Source organism: Artibeus jamaicensis, unplaced genomic scaffold, assembly GCF_021234435.1.
Source record: "Artibeus jamaicensis isolate MK-2021 breed Jamaican fruit bat unplaced genomic scaffold, CSHL_Jam_final contig_354, whole genome shotgun sequence".
In the NCBI taxonomy this organism is placed as follows: Eukaryota; Metazoa; Chordata; class Mammalia; order Chiroptera; family Phyllostomidae; genus Artibeus; species Artibeus jamaicensis.
The window spans coordinates 46977138-46997295 of record NW_026521803.1 but is presented as its reverse complement, the minus strand read 5'-3'; the positions used below and the strand labels follow the sequence as shown (position 1 = coordinate 46997295).

The following is a 20158-nucleotide window of genomic DNA, read 5'->3' as shown; positions in this document are numbered from 1 at the left end:
CTCTCCTGCCAGGCTCCGGCGGCGGCCATGTGGGGGTGACAGCGCGCGTTCCGGGAGCCCGTGGGGACTCAGCCAGGTGGCCGTCAGCCCGCCGGCCGGGCGGCGCAGGTGTGGGCGATGGACGTCCGGGGCTTGGACTGGCTTTTGGTCCCGCTGCACCAGCTGGTCTCCTGGGCGGCGGCCGGAGCCATGGTCTTTGGAGGGGTGGTGCCCTACATCCCGCAGTACCGGGACATCCGGAGGACTCAGAACGCCGAGGGCTTCTCCACCTACGTGTGTCTGGTGCTCCTGGTGGCCAACATTCTCCGGATTCTCTTCTGGTAAAGTCGGGGCCCTCTGCCCGTGGGGGTGCTCCTCCTTTGGGGCTTTCCAGGGAGGCCCGAGGGTGGAGGTGCCTGTGCTCCGCGAGACGGAGCTGGGGGACCCGGAGATGCTTTCGGAGGGAAGGCTGGGGGCTTGGAGGGGAGCCCCTCGCTCGTGATCTAAGGTCTTAGTCTCATTCCGTGTCGCCCGGGCATTTGTCAGGTGCGTGTCCTGGCCTTAGCCCGGGGACCTGTCCCTGGCCCCAGAGGACCTGCGTGGGGGATGGGGGAGAGAAAACAACGGAGTGATTGGTCCGAGGAACAAAAAGCAGTGACCAGTGGGAAGGACACTTTGCTGGCCAGTGGACCCCTCAGGAGGGGACATCCGAGCCTGCTGGGGCCTGTGGAGGGGGGGCAACCCCTTCAGCCTTCTCTGTGGGGTGTGAGGTTCTGTTTATTTTTGAGTAGGAAGTCAACTTGCTGGAAAATACTTAGACTCTTTTGCTTGCTCCTCCCAGCCTTACTTCCTCTTTCTATCATTTACATTCCAGTAAGGAACTTGAAATTAATTCTAAGAGTCGCTGAAGCCAGACAAAACCGGGCGGGCGGGGGCTCAGAGGAAATGAGAAGAGGTTTCGTAGCCTCACTCTGAGGCCTCCAAATCCGGACTTTTCTTTTGTCCATCGGGACTCACGGGTCCCTTCTATCCGAGGAAAGGTTGCTTAGGGGGAGCCTGGCGCTGTTGGCATAATCATGCTCTTTGGCTCATTGACTTTAAGCCAAAGTCAAAGTCTTTTGGCTCATTGATCTTGTTGAGGCACGGTTTCCGATAAATGCAATGGCCCATTCTGCATGTGCTGTTTGGTGAGTTTTGTTGAACTCCCCGCCACCCCCCAGAGTTACTGTTACAATCAAGACAGGAATTTCCTGAGGCCCTGACGCGCCTCTGCTCTGCTCCTCTGACCAGCCCGGGCCTCCACTCACCCTGGGCTGCTGTCCCTGGGCCTTAGTTTTGCTCCTGTCGGGTTTTTAAAAGGCCAGCTGGTGAGTCAGTCACATCTCGAGTCGGTCACCCGGTGAGCCCACTTCTAGGGACGGGTTGGTGGGGGCTTGTTTTTGTTCTGAACAACTTGAAAAGCAGCATTTTGAAGGTTCCTCCTTTACCTTTGGCTGAGGGGCCTCTGAAGCAGAACACCTTGCTTTCCTGTTATAAACTGACCTTGAGTCTAAGGCTGAACAGAGTGGGTTGAAAAGAAATCAACACTGTTGTTGACCCGGAGCCCCTGGCCAGGCACTGGGTGTCTGGGGTAGGGGGTGGGGGCGGCACAGCAAGTCCTTTATTGTGGGGTAGGTTTTCTCCAGCAGTGGAGGGAACTACCAGAGTCGGCTTATCTTATGGGAAAATAGTTCAATTTAGAGGTCTTTCCCTCAGTGTGCTTGTCATTCAAAAGTGCAAAAAGAAAGAAAGTAACACCATATCTAATCTACATCTTGGAATCTTGTTTGGAGGAGTCGGAAGTTGAACCAGCTTCTTAAAGGTCGTCTCATTTAACGGGTGTCCGATGCCTTCAAGATCCATGACCTCCCCCCACTGCAGGGCCTGAGCCTTTGAGAGGGGGCTTGAGCTCCCTCCCTAACGCAGAGCAGGGCGGCCACTGGCAAGTCTCTCTTTGCACATGTGACTGGCCCTTTCCCACTGAGCCAGTACCCTGAGCTGTCCTGGGTCACTTCAGGGGTTCCGTGGCCCCCGTGTGAGCACACAGGGCTTCCTGCAACCGGCATTCCAGAAGGCTGGAGAGACGTGCGGGATGAAGGGAGGGCTGGCAGGGTGCTGGTCCCTTTTTGAGACTCTCTGGCCTGGGTGCACTTTCCTTTATCTCACACCAGCAGAAGGGCGGGCCTCTGTTTGCAACCAATGCTTAATCCACAGCTCTCTGCCCAGCTGGTCCAAGACTCACTACTCAGAGGGCAACGCAGATGCTCCCTTGTATTCCTCTCTCACTCCTGTGTCCCCTTTAGGCTCCATGGGTTAGCAGTCCGTTTGATTTAATAGGGTTAGATGGTTTCCCATGTGCCGGACACAGGCTGAATGCTGTGGTTTGCACTTTGGTGGGAGTGCTGTTTGGGGCGTACCACACACACACACAAAGGTTGTGGGGCATGGGGAGGGAGAGCATGGGTCAGCGGCTGCAGTAGGCTCCATGGGAGGTGGAAACTGGGTCCACAGTAGAACTGGGCAGCAGGTAGGACTGGAGAGTGCCTGTCCCACAGCTGGCTGGAACCACAGTCCTCAGGGCCCCAGTCCACCTGGGAAGCACCTTGCCAGATCAGTGGTGCCATGATGTAAGTGGCTCTGCAGGAGGGAAAAACCACACTGCACAGACCCAGGTTTTGGAAAGTTGGGGAACTCCTGCACCCTATATCTTACCGTCCTCACCATTCTTTTGCAAAACTAGCATTTGGCAAATCATACTTCATAAAATTCTGAGGTACAGGATTTGACCTTTGTGATGTTAGAAGCCCAGATGAGGGCTAAGTGATGTTTTGTACCTAATATTTGCAAGCTTGTGATTCTGTAGAGACCAGGTGGGGGGCAGGGTGAGCGGATGGTGGTGCAGAGTCTCCCCCTTCATGGAGACAGCTCTCAGGCCCATCCCCACTGCATGAAAACATTGTATCAGGGATGCAGTAACATTGTATTGTATTGGAAATGCAGCAACATTGTGCTGAAGGTCTGGTAACACTGTATTGAAGCCTTAGTAACATTGTGTGAAAGATATAGCAACATTGTATCAGAGATATGGTAACAGTTTACTACTAATGGCCACAGTACTCAGGACACGCAGAGAAGTAGATACACAATTTCTCTGCCACTTAAGATTTTTTTCTGTTGCTTTGAGGGGTAGAGATGTTTCCTGTAGAGTTTTGCCTGGACTTGGTAGAACATTGCACGTCCTCTGCAATGTGTATTTCCCTAGGGGTGAGACAAACACACGCTGCAACCAGGGGAGAACCTGCCTCAACTGGCTTCTCTGAGCGCAGGCCTTGTGCCTGTCTGGCGGGCTGTCCTGTCGTCCGTAATAGAAGAGGCTGTGCCAAGCTGCACTCTCGGGCAGAGAGGAAGAAGTGCTGGTCTGACCTCCCTATTTAAGGAAGAAAAAGCATTTAAGGAAGAAAAAGTTTAATTTCATGAGTAAAAAATGGTATCTTTCTCTTTTATTTAGATTTTTAAAGTTATTAGTGGCGTTGAACTGTGTTTCATATTTATTTTGTCCCTTGTGCCTTGTTTGTGGAAAGCTGTGCTTTTTGGAATTTTGTGTCTCAGTCAGCCTGCCTCCTCAAATCAGTTAAGCACTCACTGGTGTCACCTGGCACTCACATTAAACGGTCTCATTTTCACTGTGAACATCAAGTTCATCTAGATTATTCTTGGTGCATTGTGTACGGAGAAGCACAAATGGTGTTTCCCTCCCAGTTTTTCTCACTCATTGTTTCTGTGAACATTTAAAAAGTGGAACTGGCCTTTTCCACATCGTGGCCCAAGTTCCACGCTGTCAGACTTAGAGCTGGGAGCGCGCCATGTGGGAGGGGCCCAGTCTGACTTATTTTGTGTGATGCCGGCTGCTCTGCCTGACACGGAGCCTCTGCTGTCGCTGAATTACCTTCAGCTGTGGGTGAGTACGCCTCCTGGATCAATTGGGCAGGCAGTGGGGACCAGTTCTTAGACGTGACTGGAAGTGTCCCCAAACAGCCTTAAAGGTGGCATCCGCACTTCGTAGAAGAGATGGCTTGGGCCTGCCAGAGGGCCTGGGGGCTGTGGTGAGCAAGGGCCAGCCTCGGGCAGGCCTCAGTCCCCACCTGGGTCCGGGCTCCTGGCTGAGAAAGCCCCGGGCACCAGCTTCTCTTCCCACAGCACCTTCTCCTCACCCAGGCCTGGCTCCCGAGCCCGAGCTTGTCCCGCCCTGTCAGTGGGGTGTGGCATTTGGAGAAGCCCAGAGTAATTTGGAGGGGCCCGGCCGAGGGGGCTGTTGGGGTGCCTCCGCCCGTCTGCACCCAGCCCTGCTCCAGCCACTCAGGACGGGTCTGTTGGCCCTGGTCAGACACGGGTCAGGCGCACGGACGAGGCGCCCCCTGATTGTGATGCGCTGGCCCCCAGGTTTGGAAGGCACTTCGAGTCCCCGCTGCTGTGGCAGAGCGTCGTCATGATCGTCACCATGCTGCTGATGCTGAAGCTGTGCACTGAGGTCCGCGTGGGCAACGAGCTCAACGTCAAGCGCCGCTTCTTTGCAGGTGGGCACCCAGCAACGTGGGGGTGGGGCCGCCGCAACCTCCGAACCTGTCTGTGTCTGTGGGTGGCGCGAGGGCCCCTCAGCCCAGCGTCACCTGAGTGGACCATCTCACCGTGGGGCACTGTCGTCGGTAACCGATGTTGCTGTTTTCAGCATGTGTGTGACTGACCATCGTATAATGTGAAGCGATCCAAGAGAGCGGTTTCTCCCGTGGAATCTGGGTGAGGTGTCGCCTGCTGGGAAGGGCTTGCTCGAGGCTGGGCTGTCTCGGAGTCTGCGCTGGACCGGGGCCGTGCCTGCTGGGCTCCTTTCTGTCAGGTCAGGTCAGGTCAGGGCGCAGTTGTGTCTCGGACTTCCAGTGAGGCTGGAACATCAAGCTGTTTCCTGCAGCCGGCTCCTCGCGTGCCGGTTAGAAATGCTCCGAAGGCCCTGAGTGCGGGGGTTGCAGGTGACTTGCCCCCTGGGCGCGTGTGCTCGGGCAGCGTGAACTCCGGGCCCAGCCCACCAGCTGCTGCACGTTCTGGCTCACGGAGCAGAAGATGCCTCTTCCTGCCTTTGTCTTCTTCTTCGGAAAAGCTCCTTCTGAGCTGCGTTCTACTCGAACTTCAGGCTGGGGGGGTCTTCCTGTGTGCAGAGGGGTTCATGCCTCCCTTCTGGTGTTCTGCTGGTGATGAGTGTGCAGCAGCTCCCACTTTGCTGTGTCTGTGGCTGTGTGTGTCAGTCTTGGAGAGTGTTAGTTCGGGATGCCTGTGGACTTGAGGTCTTGCCAGTGTCTTTGTCCCTGGCGGTCATCTTTCCCTGTGAGTGGTCCCCGCCCCCCCGTTGGTGCCTGTGTTTGAGAGAGAGGGGTGCGTGCTCGCTGCGGTCTTTGTGGAAAGTAGGTCAGCCTTCAGCTTCGATGTGCTGCCTGGGCCAATCAGTGTCACTTACACGATGAAGGTGACCACCCTGCTCCTGGCATGTTCTCCCCGTTGAGGCCATTCTCTCCTCGGGGGCTCTGTCCCTGCCCCCGGTGTCACTCAGAAAGTCATCCCAGAGCTGGTGCAATTGTGTCTCTGGACTAGCCTAGGAAGCAGGGCGCGGTGAGCGGGCCCATCTGGGGAGAGGCACTGGGCTCTGACTTCTCTGGGACACAGGCTTTCTGCTCCCGCAGCTTCTGCTCTCTCTCACTGCACCTGGGCTCCGGGAAGCCTCCCCTTTCCTTTGGCACCGACTTCCTGGAGACCGCAGAGAGGTGGTGGTGGGGGTCCCCAGGAGGGCGGGGAGGCCACGGGCAGTGCAGCCTGTGTGGCGGCTCTGAAACCCGAGAGCAGTGCACGACCTTGTCTGAAGGTGAGGGAGGCTGCCAGATATGGCAGGTGTGGGGGCCTCCGGGTCACGAGGCATCTGAGGTTCAGCATTTGTGTGTCCTCGCGGGAAGGCCACCTGGGCCCACGCCCCACACCCCCTTCCCTGGGGGTCTGTGTGCAGGTCTCCAGGTTGGCTGCGGAGGACACTGGGCACCCTGAGCAGGGCGCTGTGCCTCCCAAGGGGGTCCGCTCTCAGAAGGGCTCTCGGTGAAGTGAGCGGGATGGTGGACAGCTGACCATCTGTCTTGATTTCCGGTGTTCTGTGTGAATTCTTCCGGAAGGAGTGTTTCTGTCCTGTTTCTGTCCGGTTAGCAGGCCCCGCACTGGGGAGGGCGAACAGCTGTTTGCATCCGAACTGCGCCTGCGCGGGAGCAAAGCTGAGTTCTCTCCGGCTTCCTCCCCCCTCCCCACCCCTCCTCCTCCCTCTTTTGGGACCTTGATCCTTAGTCAAGGTGCCAGCCACTGGTGAAATTGGTCTAAATATAAACAAACAGAAGCAAGAGTCTGCAAACATCCACATGACTCTGGGTAGTCAGAGTCAGAAGCACCAGGGGTGCCGCTCGGAGGGAGGCAGGTGGGGCCGGGGACTCAGTGTGGACGGTGCTGTGTGGCCCTCCCACGCTGTCCCAAGTCTAGGCAGCAGGTCTGCTATTTGCTTTTAGCTGTTCATTTGCCAATTTGCACGTTTAGGTGAGTCTGCATGGCCTGGGGCTGGTGACCTTTGATCCCACCTCTGCTTGGTGTTCACGGCATTCACTGGAGGCTCACTCTCCTGTGTAACCGCCTGCCGAGGGCCAGGTGGGACCCCGCTGCAGGCTCTCTGCTCCAGCTGCGTCTTCCAGGGTCTTGGGCAGCCCTCCTGGGCTGGGCGGCTGCAACGGTGCCTCCGAGCCTCTCCCCTTCCTGGGCTGAACCAGCTCTAGGGGAGAATCCTCTGAAAACAGCTTATTTCAAGCAGCCTTCTGCAGAGTTCTGACCCTGGCGCTGGGGCTGAACTGCAACTGACCGCTGACTTCTGTGGGGGTAGAAGTAGAATCTGCTGAGTCAGATGCCACCTCTGACCGTAGCAGTCAAGTGAAAACGTGGCTACTTTTCATTTTTGGTCCAAATTTCCTCCCACTTGTCTAAGCACTTATTTTGGAAGAGGGCAGGTTTGGAGAACAATAGTTCAAAGGTGGATTGCTTAACACACAGAAACCAAAGTCTGTGGTCTTTTTTGTTCCAATGTTTGTTGTTTTTTTTTTTTAAGAAATGCAGCCCTGCCAGTGGGGCTCAGTGGACTGAGCACCGGCCTGCGAACCCACAAGGGTCTCTGGTTTGGTTCCCAGTCAGGACACAGGCCTGGGCTGCAGGTCAGGTCCTCAGGAGGGGTCACGGGAGAGGCAACCACACATTGATGTTCTTCTCCCTTTCTCCCTCCCTTCTTGCCTCTAAAACTACATAAATAAAATCTTTAAAAAAAATATATATATAAAGCATTAAAAAAAGGAGTACAGAAAAGGCTGAGAGTTGCAGCTGCTTCTCTGTGTTAAAACCGTCTGTTTTGTCTTTTCTTCCTTCCTGTCTCTCTCTCTCCCTTTTTAAATGTAGCTGCAGAGAATAAGGATGAGGAAACCAAAGCCCCCCCCAGGCGGTCGTATCTGGGTATGTACATCCTGCATGGGGCTGCCCCCTCCGTGTGGGAGGGGGTCATCTCACGCCAGCTCTGTCCCTCTCTGTCGTCACTGTCATCCGTGCTGCGTCTTGTCCATGCATGTGACAAGCATGCTGTGAGTCCCGCAGACTAACGAGCCCACGGCTGCTGCTTTCCAGCAGCCCCTGGACGCCCGCGCGCTGTGCGCGGCTCTGAGAGAGAGAAGGAAGGAAGGGGGGACGATCGGAGGACAAGCTTTAGAATGTTGATGCTATGGTCACCGGAACTGCCTCCTTAACTTCATTTCGGATTGTTCATTGCTGCTTTGTAGAAATAAAATAGGTTTTCGTGTATTGATCTCGTACCCTGCAGCTTCGATGAACTCATTTGTTGGGTCTCGCAGTGTTTCGTGGGTACCTGGGGGTTTTCTGTGTGCAAGATTATGTCATCTGCAAATGGTCCTGCTTCTTCCTTTCCGGTCTGGTTGCTTTGCCCTTCTTCCCCTGCCTAGTGCAGCCTGGGCGGATTCACGTCCCTTGTTCCTGGTCTTCCTGAGAAGGCAGGTAGCCCCTCTCCACTGAGTGGGATGGATTTTATGGGGTTAAGCAAGCACCCTCTTCTGAGTTTGCTGAGTGTTTTTTATCATAAAAGCATGTTGACATTTGTCACATGCTTTTCTGTGTCCGTTGAAATGACCACGTGGTTTTTGTCCTATATTCCATTATTATACCGTATTTTATAGATTGACTTTTGGATGGGTACCAACCTCACATTTTTGGATAAATCCCGTTGGATCAAGATTTATAGTCCTTTTTATAAATTGGTAGAGTCTGTCTGCCAGTAATGCATTGAGGATTTTTGTGCTCATAGTCATAAGAGATACTGATCTTTTTTATTTTTTCCTTTGTGATGACTCTGGTTTTCGTATCAGGAAAGTGCTCATTTTATGAAGTAAGTTGGGAAAATGAAGTGTTCTCTTTTCTGTTTTTTTTGAAAAGTTTGTGAAGGATTGGCACCCATTCTTTGTTAAATAAAAAATTTTACATTGAAGTATGACATGCAACATTGTGTAAACTTAAGGTGCGTGTGTTAATTATATACATTTATCTGTTGCGATACGATTGCCACTGCAGTGATGACTAGCAGTCTCTCGAGTTACATAGTTATTTCTCTCTGGTGGTTGCAATACTTAGTTTTAGTCTCTGAGCAAGTTTGATGATTCGATGATTGCGATACAATATTGTTTATGTTTACTGTAACGTACGTGATCTCTCCAGGGCTTATTAACTGCTTATTGCACATCTATCGATTCTTTGAATGTTGGTGGAATTACCCAGTGAGGCCATCTGGGGCTGGGTTTTTCTTTGTAGGAAGTGTTTAAATTACTAAAGCAGTCTCTTAGTGTAAGTCTATTCAGTTTTCCAATTGCTTCCTGAGTTAGTTTTTATAGTTTTTTTTTTTAAAACTTGTCCATTAAACCTACGTTATCCAATGTGAAGTGCTACAGTTGTTCTCAGTGCCCCCTGTGTTTCTTTTCATCTCTGAGGTTGGTAGTGACTGCCCCTCCTTCATGGTTGACTTTGAGACTCTCTCTCTCCTTTTTCTTGTGGCCATTCTAGCTACATGTTTCTCAGTTTTAGTGATTTGTTTTCAAAGAAGCAACATTGGCGTTGCTGATTTTGTCTATTGTTTTTCTACTCTGACTGGATGCTGATGACACCTGAAACTTCATCTATTCCCTAAAAACAGGGACTCAGGCTCGTGACCCCGGCTGGTGTCCCGTTTCCTCCTAACAGCAGGAAAGGATTCGGTCAGGCCTGCCCTTGCATTTCCTGGTCCTTGGGAGCAGTTCCCTGACCCAGGCTCCCAGGGGTCAATTCGAGACCCATTGTCCTGGGTCCTGGGCAGCCTTCCCATCAGGGGCCCCCTGGTGCTGCTGCCTCTGGTCCTGCCATTTTCACAGGAGAGTAATCCTTCTTTCTGGGAAGCACTTTGAAAGGATCTGGCTGCAGAGCCTTCTCAGATTTCCCATGTTTACTGTCAACAGCAAGGGCACAGGGCTGCTTGCTTCATATAGTGAATACACCTGTTTGTTCCGCCCCGTTGCCTGGGTCGCAGGTGGGTCCCTGCATCCAGCCACCTTTAGATAGTCCTGGCACCTTGGGCAGGAGCTTCCCAGCCCAGGACACAGCCCCTTCCCCTCGTTTTCCCCTTGGTGCCTGATCGGGTAACTTTCCCTGGCTGCTGCTTTGGAAGGTGATGTTTTGGGCTCCAGGGTCCTGACTGTGGGCGAGACCCTGTCCATGTCGCCAGCCTTCTCCCACTTTAGTGAATTTCTGCGGCTGTGGCGGCCTTTTGCCGGGACTCTCCAGGGTCCTCTGGCTGCAGTCCCCTGAGCTGCCTGACTAGGAGGTTCGCCCGGCTCCCTCTGACGGTTTGAACGTGCAGAAGGGAACGCAAGAGTGCTTTGCTGTTGCTGCCTGCCCAGGAGGGATGAGTTATTCGGGGTCTGCGGTCATGGGCGCCACTGGGCCCTGCCTCCCGTGGGTCTGCTGTGACTCCCTCTTCAGCCATGGCAGGCCTCCCTCCCTGTCCCCTGCACTGGGACCTTTCCAGTTCCCGCTTCCCTCTGTGCGTTGCACTTCCGCTCGATTCCCCAGAGACGTGGTTCTGGGTTGTCTCCTGTTGCTCCCGCCTCACCATCGGCAGATCCCCGTGGTTTTATCAGGGTCTGCAGTCAGTTCTGATGGTGGCCTGAGTGGCAGGTGTGTGTGGGGGTTCAGGGTCAGTGTGGGAGCCCCGGGGTGACCAGCATGGGGGTCCAGGCACTGGGGGCTGCCCAGAGCTTTGGCGGTGGGTTTCTCTGCATGCCCAGATGCACAGAGTCGGTGTGGGTTCTGGGGGCAGGCTGGCTCCCATGCTGGCACCGGGCCCCCGTCCCCTTATCTGGCACCACACAGATATGAGGTCATGGTGACAGTTATGGGAGGCCCTCTCCTCCTCTGTTGGGTGTGACCCAGACTAAGAGGGAGCTGCTGTCTGCATGGTCACCAGCTGTCCTGTCCTAACAGTTGGTCCCAGACCCTCGAGGCAACATTGCCGTGGGCCCTGGTGTGCGAGCCCTTCCCAGGACAGCCTTGTCAGGACAGCGCCGGGCACTCGGGGCACCTGGGCCAGGGGTGGGGCAGGGGGAGCACAGGAGCTCCGGGCCCCAGGAGGCTTCTGTGAGAGGAGAGTGGCCGCTGGTGGCCTGAGCCCGCTGCACTCAGCGCCTCTCTGGCGTGTGGGGTCTTGTGAGCACAGGGACACCTGAGGACAGTCTCTCCCGTGAAAGTGGGGCATGTGGAGGCCCCATGGTCATTGTGGGGCTCTCACCACTGTCTCCAGCAGGTTATTGTCGTCTCCATGGCTGCCACAAGCTGCCACTGTCGGGGCTGGGGCCATCCTGTGTCCTCCAGTGAACCATAGTGAGGGCCCAGCTCTCTTGCTGCTCTGGGAGCAGGGAAAGCTCTGCCTGAACTGACAGGGGCCAGCCACATGGGGGTGCTGGTGGGCTGCCTGGTCTGGAGCCCGGAGGTTGTATAAGGGGGCCATCAATGGGGTACTGCCTGGAAACCCCCTGGGGGGCCGGGAGCACCAGTGGGCCAGGGCTCTGCCCCACCCCCTCGGTCTGCAGAGTCACAGGGTGGCCTGGGGCCCAGGGCCTGTCCGTGCCCCTCTGAGCAGCCGAGGTGTGTGCGTGAGGGTCACCTCAAGGGCTATTTGGATCCAGTGACAGTGTGACCCCCACAGGGGCCTGGGCAGGGTGGCACCATCCCCCAGGGGCTCAGGGTCACACAGAGGGCGGGGCACCTCCATCCTCAACCTGCCTAGGCAGGGCAGCACCCTGTGAGTCCCTCCCGGAGGCTGGGGAGGGGAGGGGCGGGCGCTCTGACCTGGGACAGAGACCCGGGGCTCTGGGGCGACTGGGTGTGCGGCGCCCGGTGGGTGGAGGGCTCGGCCCCTTATGCTGAGCCGTCACCTGCAAGAACTCAGGCTTCCTCCGAGGTGCCTTGCTGCAGAGCAGGTAGAGGCTCACAGTTCACATCCAGCTCCCTCGGGCTGACCTTGACCCCTCACCCAGGTCACGTCCCTCTCTTGACTGACTTTGGCCTCTCCCCCCCTCCCCCTAGACTTCGACCCTCACCACTTCTGGCACTGGAGCAGCTTTGCCGACTACCTGCAGTGCGTGCTGGCCTTCGTGGGCGTCGCCGGCTACGTCACGTACCTGTCCATCGACTCGGCGCTGTTTGTGGAGACCCTGGGCTTCCTGGCTGTGCTGACGGAGGCCATGCTGGGCGTGCCGCAGCTGTACCGCAACCACCGCCACCGGTCCACGGAGGGCATGAGGTGGGTGGGCACACGGCGCGGCAGCTATCGTCGGCAGCAGGTGCACGCACACTTGGTGAAAGTCCAATGGGCACAGAGCCGGCTGCTTCACTTTCAGTCACATCTGTCAAACAGCCAGTTGGAGAGCAGTGCAGGTGTGAGCACATCGGTCCACCGACCTTGCGACGTGTGAGCCTTGTGTGTGTGAGAGACAGGTGGGGAGAGGCTGACACACTTTCTGGAGCAGGTGACAGGTCTTTTGATTGGGAGAGCTGCCCTTCTGGGCCGTGGAGCCTGAGGTGTCGCAGTGAAGGGAGCGGGCTGTGCCCACAGCAGCAGGGGCACAGCCCCAGGCCCCGTGTGACCAGGCCCCCCCTCAGGACATGACCCAGGACGTGTGGGACTGCATCCGCACTGAAGTGAGCACCTGCAATCTGTGTTGCATCTGAAATGACGTTTCCATTGCTTGCTAGTGCACAGAAGCACGGTGCCCTGTGTGTGGGTCTCCTAGCGAGGCTCCAGTGTGCCCTGGGGGAGGAAGAGTCTGTCCTCCAGGCAGCTGGAGTCTGCATCACCCACGGTTTTAGCTGACCCTTTGTCTTTGTGTGGACACTTGTCTGCAGCGCAGGCACAGGCATCTGCAGCTGCCTCGCAGGCTGGCCCTTTAGTCTTCCTCTTACTGATTTTTGTATCGATAGGCATGTTATTCTTTTAACTATGTTCCTCTGCTTTTTTCCTTTCCTCCTTCTGCTTCTTCCTCTTCTTCAAGGAGGCCCTTTAACATTTCTTGTAAGACTGGTTTGGTGGTCACAGACTCCTCTGGCTTTTTCTTATCTGGGAAACTCCTTACTGTTTGACCAGAATGCCCATGACCTCCAGATGTGCCCTTGCCCAGGTGCCCAGATGTTTTACTTTGGTGTCTCAGCTGCTTGACCAAAGGCCCTGAGGGCAGGGTTGTGTCCTGTGCCACGGTCTCCCTATCACCTGACACAGTGTTTGGAAGATTATAGCAGCTCGGAAAACATTTATTGAATGAACGAAGGAAGAAATGCAGTACTTGGTTTTCTAAACCACCTACATCGCCTTTGGAAGCTAGGAGAACAGCTGGGGATATTCATGAATGTGGAGGGTCACCCAGTGCAGGTGCCTGGCTGATCATCCTAATTCTTTTTTTTTTTTTGGGGGGGGGGGATTTTATTTATCTATATTTAGAGAGAGGGGAAGGAAGGGAGAGAGGAAGAGAAACATTCATGTGTGGTTGCCTCTTGCACGCCCCCTACTGGGGACCTGGCCCACAACCCAGGCACTTGCCCTGGCAGGAAATTGAACTGGTGACCCTTTGGTTCATAGATTGGCACTCAGTCCACTCAGCCACACCAGCCAGGGAGATCGCCCTAATTCTTGAAGACCTGGTAGCAGGGGAAGCACTGAAAAGAGATGCGGCCCAGGTGGGCCCACCGAAGCCTGGGGTGGGCTGGCACGTCCCCAGTCTGCTTGCAGTCCACCCAGTTCTCTGAGGCCTGTGGCTGTGACCGGTTTGTGGGGAAGGCCAGTGTTCGGCTCTGAGAAGAGGAAGGCCGCAGTCATGCTCAGGCCGGGGGACCTGGAACGTCCCCTGGAATCCTGACTTCAGGGTGTAAAGGATTGGCGTGGCCCTTGGCCACTGCGGCCCCAGGCCCTGTCCCCCAAAGGCTCCTCCACACGCCCTGCTCACCTTCTTGGGGGGGGGGCACTTTACAGAAGGCCCAGGTGAGCAGGAGACCCTGGTTACCTTGATGAGGCTTGGCCGGTGCGGTGAGAGGCACGAGTCTGTGCAAGGACCTGGGATGGGGGCTTGCACAGAAGGCCCGTGGTCAACAGGTCCTGTGCCACAAAGTGGGGGCTGGCCTGTCAGGGATGGAGCCACCAAGTCCGTCAGGTGCAGGGCAGGGCCTGTCGAGACCCACATCACCTCACTGGGACACTCACTTAAAAACAGCTCACCACCAGTGGAGGGGGGCGACTCAGTTAGGTGCTTGTTCAATGTGGCTGCCATACTAAATGAGCCACAGGACGCCTGCCTGGCAGAGTCCCCACTTGAAGGGCTTGGCCTGGGCTCGTGCGGCGTGTCTGCAGGGCCAGGCCATGGGGACCCCAGGGCCTTAAGTGCTTGGCCTGTGGCCCTGCCCTCTGTCCGAGTGGGGCCCGGCAGTCCCGCCCCTGGCCTGGGCTCAGGGAGAGGTGAGGTGGAGGAGGAAGTGGAGGGAGCAGTTTGCCGGGCCTCGGAGGGTCACGGGTTTTCTATTATGGGCGGGCACCGTCCTGTTTCCTTCCTGGACACTGCGTGTGCCACAGTCAACATGGGAAGGTGTCCTCTCCCTGTGTCTGTTCAGAAGGAAACATCCTCTTTCTCCAGTGAGCCCAGAGCCCAGACTGGACCTGGGTTTGGAGGGCAGCGCCTGGTGGAGCCCAGGCACAGCGTGGTCTCCTCCGAAAAAAAAAGGTGTTCATTTCAAAGATGTTCGTGTGAGAGAAACTTTCAAGGCATTTCCATCCAGTGTGGGACTAAATTTTGCACACATGTGCACACAAGCCAGCCCAGCTTTGCCTGATGAGGGGGACGGTGGTTTGGCCGTCTCCACTGGCTTCTCCAGCCGAGCTCGCCCCGCCCAGCCCCTCGCCGCCTCCCCTCCCGAGCAGGCGGCCAGGTCTCCCCTCAGGTGTCTGCCCCAACCCGCCTTCGACTACCGCAGCGCCTGCCACTGCCTAATGCTACTCCACCCGTGCTGTCATTCTGTCTCCCTCCCCGGGGGCCTCTGCTCTCTTGCACAGCCAGGTCCCCAGCAGCCAGGACGGCTTGGCAGTCGGAGGCCAGGGAACCGCACTGCCTGATCCCAGAGTGAGAAATGAGCGTGCCCGTGTGTCTGGCAGAGTGTGTGTGTTTCCACACGTCCCTTTCACCGCGACGTGTGGACAGTGTGCATGCGACGCAGGCACCTACACCTGTGGGCAGACACACCGACGGGAGGTCACACGTACCTGAACGCAGGCAGCGCGGAGGACTCTCTCCTTCTCCCGGGGAACCACCAGCACCTGAGCCGCGCATGCGCCCTCCCAGCCCGGGATGCCGGCCCGAGCTGCTCTGCGCGGGGCCGCGTCGGGTGGGCGGGGCCCCGGGCCGCGTCCCGAGGCTGCACCTGGCAGGCCTGCTCCTCACGCGCACGTGTGTGCCTCCGCACACATCGCCCCCGTGCACTCCAGTGCTCACTAATGTGCACACACACCCACACTTGGGCACACGCACACATGCTTTTTTCTGCTTTGGAGCAACTGCCAGAGATATTTTAAATGATTTTCCTTTAAAAAGTGTTAAGTGATTGTTGCTTCTGAACCAGTAAAGCAGTGATGAAGTTTTGGGAGTAACTTTACTAATTATAATTAACACAGGAAGCTCTGAAAGGCAGATTCCCTAGGACGCTTTGCCGCCTCTTTTCTCCAGGTTTTGTAGATTTAAGACTGTTTCCCGGCACGTAATTACAGGAGAGCCCGGGGCGGTGAGCCGGCAGAGGGGGCGGAAGCTTCGGACGCACTTGGGGAGGGTGTCCCAGATGCGCTGGGACTGCGGGAGAGCAGGCCTCGGCCGTCAAGACGGGAGTGGTGGGCGCCCACGGCAGGCCCGGGGAGGCGGTGACGGGGGGAGGGAGGCTGCCCCCTGTGGTGTGTGTGGCACGTGTCCCAGCCGCTGTGGGATGTGGTCGGGGTGCAGGCCCCGGCTGTGGCGGTGGTGGGTAGAATTCGAACCCCGCTCCCAGGGCCGCCTTGCCCCTCCCAGCCAGACACTCGGAGGTCACGCCCGATGGTGCAGCCTGAAACTGTCTCACCTGGTCCCTCTCAGCATCACCCTGACCCCTGGAGGCAGTAGCTCGGGTATCGGCTGCTCGGGAGGCAGGACAGGTCTCCCCGCCCTGGCCACCTCGCAGCTGCGCTCCCAGGGCCCGTCTTTGTGCCTTTTTGACACAATACAGGCCAGGGAACGGTGAGTGGGGTGCGCTATGCACCTGTGTGGTTACACGCATGTGCGTGCGTGTGCACACACTCACCACACACACACACACCCGTCGGTCAGCAGCCCGACAAAGAGGGGGCTGGAACTCCGAAAAGTGCTTTTACTGAGGCCCCACCCATCACACACTCACCCGCTGAAGTGTGTGGTTGGATGGATTTCACTGTTTTCAGAGTTGCGCACCCACCACCGCAGTCTGATTTAGGACATTTCCATCGTCCCGAAAGGAAATCGACACCCTCAAGGACCACGCCTCCTGTTCCCCCAAACCCTCCCCTGGCCGGGCCCCACAGGTCCGAGTGCTGCCTGTGTGGGTCTGTCTGCCCCCGCAGGGGGGGCTTTCCTGGCTGTAGGACAGGCTGTGGGTGAGGTGAGAGGTATTTTGGGAACAGTGATCTGGCAGCCCAGTGGGGAGGCAAAGTGGAGCCAAGAATGAGGTCACTGGGGTCAGGTTTAAAATGGTGGGCGGGGTTGGGGGAGAGTCAGGTGCGGGATACAGCAACTGGAGCTGGGGGCCAAGGGAGGGGTGTTAGAAAAGGGAGCCCAGCTCCCAGGCACCAGCCTGGGCTGGGGGAGTGAAGCCTGGGCCCTGGGAGGTGACAGTGTCCCCTTCCCCTCAAACTGCCCACCTGCAAGGTTCTCTTTGCTTGGGGTGGGCTTCCGGGATGGGCTTCGGGCCCTGTCGGAGCCTGTGCTGCCTGAGCTTCCCCGGAGGGCAGGACTCCTGCCACCGGGACGAGGCCAGACCTGGCTGCTCTGCACTTTGTGTTTGCTTGGACATCCTGGCGTGCTGCATGGTGGGAGGGCAGGGGCTTCGGAACAACCTTGTCAGGAGGGGCGGAGCCCCTGGCTTGCTGCGAGACCCCCTTCTCGCTCTCTGACTGCTTGCTGGGCCCCGCCCTCCCTGAGCCCTCACAGAGGCGGCTGCGTTCCTGTCCCCATGCAGTGGCCAAGGGCCCAGGCCAGGTGAGGCATCTGGGCAGCTAAAAATGTCCCTGAGTGTCAGGCAGAGCCCAGCTCCAGTGATGACCTTGAGTCTTCACTGGCGGGGGGGACGAGTGCACCTGTGCATTCCAGGCCGAGAGGCCCCACCTGGCCACAGCACAGCGACAGGTGGCCCCGGCCCCCCTGCCCCACTTTCGGCTGTGCAGCCTCTGTCCTCCTGCGCCCTGGGCAGCACCTGCTATGTTCCCTGGGGTGTGTTGCTTAACCAGCCTGTGCCTCAGTTTCCTCTCCATGAGGCAGGAGCCACGCAGCTCACCCCATCGTGTTTCAGGGCAGCAGGCGGCAGGCATGTGTGAGGGCGCTGCCTTCTTCACAGCTTTCTCGATTCTTCGTGTCGGGCAAACCAGACCCTGAAGCTGCACCTGTCAGCTCCAGCACAGGTCACGGCATGTCCCCTTTATGGCCCCTGACTGTCTGACCAGGGCTGCGACCCAGGCGCTTGGGACCCGAGAGTCCAGCACCTGCTTCTGTTCCTGTTGGTGGAATGCGCTCCCCTGCCCCTCCCCAGGGGGCCCCAGCAGCCAAGTGGCCCCACTGTCCCTGGGCTCCCCAGGGAGACTGACGTGTGACTGATGTGTGAGCCCAACCTTAGGAAGGAGTCACGAGCCAGCGCGGGCTGCAGACCCCAAGGGAGAGAGAGAACCCGGGTGTGTCTTCGCGTTGGCGTTTCCGCAACCAACTGCCCAGGGAACACTGTGTGGCTGGTGCGGGCGGCCCACCCGCAGGTTGCGAAGTGTGTCCAGCCAAGTGTCTGGGTAGTTGGGAGGGGGCGTTTCCAGGGAGGAGAGCCCCGTGATGGAGGCTGGAGGTGGGGACTGGGTGTCTCGCCCCCGCTCTCCACTCTGATTCACTGGACACGGCAGGTGGGAAGGGCGGGCGCTGCGTAGGCTACTCCTAGGGTGTCTGATGCGGCTCTGGGGTCATTCCAGGCACTTCTGCTGCTTCTGTGGCCCTGGTGCAGGTGGGAGGCTCTGTGGGCCGGAGGAGAGGGGCGTGGGGTGGGAGGGCCCCTGCCTCCGGGCTAGGCTCGTCCTGAAGCCCAGGGGGCATAATCAGGCCGCAGCCAGCACCCTGTGGCCAGGCCACTGTCGAGAGGTGACAGTTCCCAGGCGCTGCTGCCCCCAGAGCTGGCGGAGGCCCTCCCTCCCGGCCCCCCAAGGAGCCCACACCCAGTGCCACTGCAAGGGGGTGGGTCTGCCCCACACGGGCCCGGCCTCTGCCCCAGAGTCTGAGGGTCCCCCCAGATGAGGGGCCTTCCTGTCCCTGGTGCTGCCAGGCGGTGACCGCACTGCGAGGATGGGAGGGTGGGAGGGAGGGGCCGGCTTGGCTGCCCCCTGACCCCGGCCTGTGTCTCCGCAGCATCAAGATGGTGCTCATGTGGACGAGTGGCGACACCTTCAAGACGGCGTACTTCCTGCTGACCGGCGCCCCGCTGCAGTTCTCCGTGTGCGGCCTGCTGCAGGTGCTGGTGGACCTGGCCATCCTCGCACAGGCCTACGCCTTCGCCCGCCACCCCTTGAGGCCCAGCCCTCACGCAGCGCACCCCACCAGTGCCAAGGCCCTCTGAGGCGGCTGGGAGAAGGAGGACGTGTGACTGCTGGCCGCAGGCACTGGCAGGTCCCCTGTCCTCCTGCGTGGGCTCCCGGGCCGGTGGGCGGGCTCACTCGCTGGAGGGCGGCACGGCAGGCGTCACCCCCATGGGGACGGCAGTCGTTTCCAGGTGATGGAAGAGCAGGCTGTGTGCCCACTTGTTCTCAGAGCTCCGGGGGACCTGGGGAGCTGCCCACAGGCTGGGAAACAGAGGAGCAGGAAGGACAGGCCATCGGGAGGCCCGGCAGGTGGCCACAGCCAGAAGTGACCTGACACCCCGGCCCGGCCCTAGGCACAGAGTGGGGACAGCACCGGGAGAGCTCAGGCCCCGGCACGCAGGGCCCTCGGTTAGAGCCGCTGGGGAAGGACATGCTGCTGGACAGCGTGTGGCAAGGGGCTCAGGGTGGGGTGAGCCCGGCACAGAGCGCGTGGCCCAGGTGCCGTGGTCATAAGAAAGGGGAGCCACAGTGATGCATGTGACATATGTCTCAGTGTCACTGGCTGGGTGGCCTTGCCTGGGCCACCTTCAGCACCACTGCCTCACAGGACTTGGGACCCAGCCCTTGCCCTCGGCTCAGCTCGGCCCTGGAGGCCTTGTCGCTGCGCCGGCCTCCTCCCACAGCGGGCGAGGGGACCGCCCGTGTCTGTGCCAGCCAGGCGCTGGCCAGAGCAAGCTCAGGGGCGTTTGACCCAGAGCCCAGAGCTCCACACAAGGCCTCGGCTGCACGGGTAGCGTTTCCCCTCTTTCCCGGGAAGTACGCGCATCTCAGCACATAGCCTGTGACGCCCGTCTGCCGGCACGGTGACGTGATGCGCAGCTTTGCACCCCACACAAGCTGGAAGGTCTGAGCTCCAGGGCCTGGACTGACCTTCCGGGGCAGTAGGGTGGCCCGGCGCGGGCGTCCCTGCCCACCCTCTCCTGTCTGCACGGCTCTCTGTGTCCGCTGCACGTGGTGGTGATGAGGCCGCTGGTCTGACGCCTGTCCCTCACAGCTGTCCGCCTTCCAGTCATCCACAGGCACCTCCGCTGGGCCTGCCCTGGGCCAGCTCGCAGGCCCCCAGATGCCACGTGTTCCAGAGGCTTCCGTGTGGCTCCCACAGGCAGCACTTCCCCTTCTGCCGGGTGGAGGGGGCCCTCCGTGCCTGCGCTGCCCGAGGCGACGGTGCTCGAGGTGCCCGTGGCGGCCGGTGGGAAGCTCTCTTCACCTCCCGAGTCTCCCTCCACGGCTCCTCAGTGTTGGAGTGGGACTCCTGCTTAGTCCTCTGGCTCGTAAGACGCTTTGAGAACATTTATTTAAAAATAATGAAAGGAGATGTCTGTAGCAGTAATTGCCTCCAAATAAAAGCATCACTGATTATGGCGGTGACCGAAGTGCCCGAGGTTCTGTCAGTACGGTGACTCTAAATGGATACAGGTGCGAGGACGCAGGTGGCTGAGTGAATGGAGTCCGAGGGGTGCCCAGGGCCCAGGAATGGTCAGTCCTGCCTTCTCATTTCATGACGAGGGTCTCCAGGGAAGGGCCAGCCCCCCCCACAGGCCTCTGCCCAGAAGCGTCCACATCCCCTGGGCTAGACTGACA

General features: G+C 58.3%; 1 protein-coding gene across 3 annotated transcripts; it reads left to right on the top strand.

Moving 5' to 3' along the window:
• Positions 1-21: 21 nt before the first annotated feature.
• SLC66A2 (solute carrier family 66 member 2) lies at positions 22-19945 on the top strand. 3 transcript variants are annotated; one of them, XM_037148086.2, is made up of 5 exons: positions 22-320; positions 4459-4592; positions 7531-7584; positions 11746-11962; positions 18348-19945. In XM_037148086.2, exons 1-5 carry the CDS (start codon positions 118-120, stop codon positions 18553-18555), a joined length of 816 nt encoding a protein of 271 aa, XP_037003981.2. In that variant the 5' UTR covers positions 22-117; the 3' UTR covers positions 18556-19945. The 3 variants fall into 3 exon arrangements, with proteins under 3 accessions (XP_037003981.2, XP_037003982.2, XP_037003983.1); XM_037148087.2 differs by lacking the exon at positions 7531-7584; XM_037148088.2 differs by lacking the exons at positions 7531-7584; positions 11746-11962 and having other exon boundaries at positions 18348-18409.
• The last annotated feature ends 213 nt before the right edge of the window (positions 19946-20158 follow it).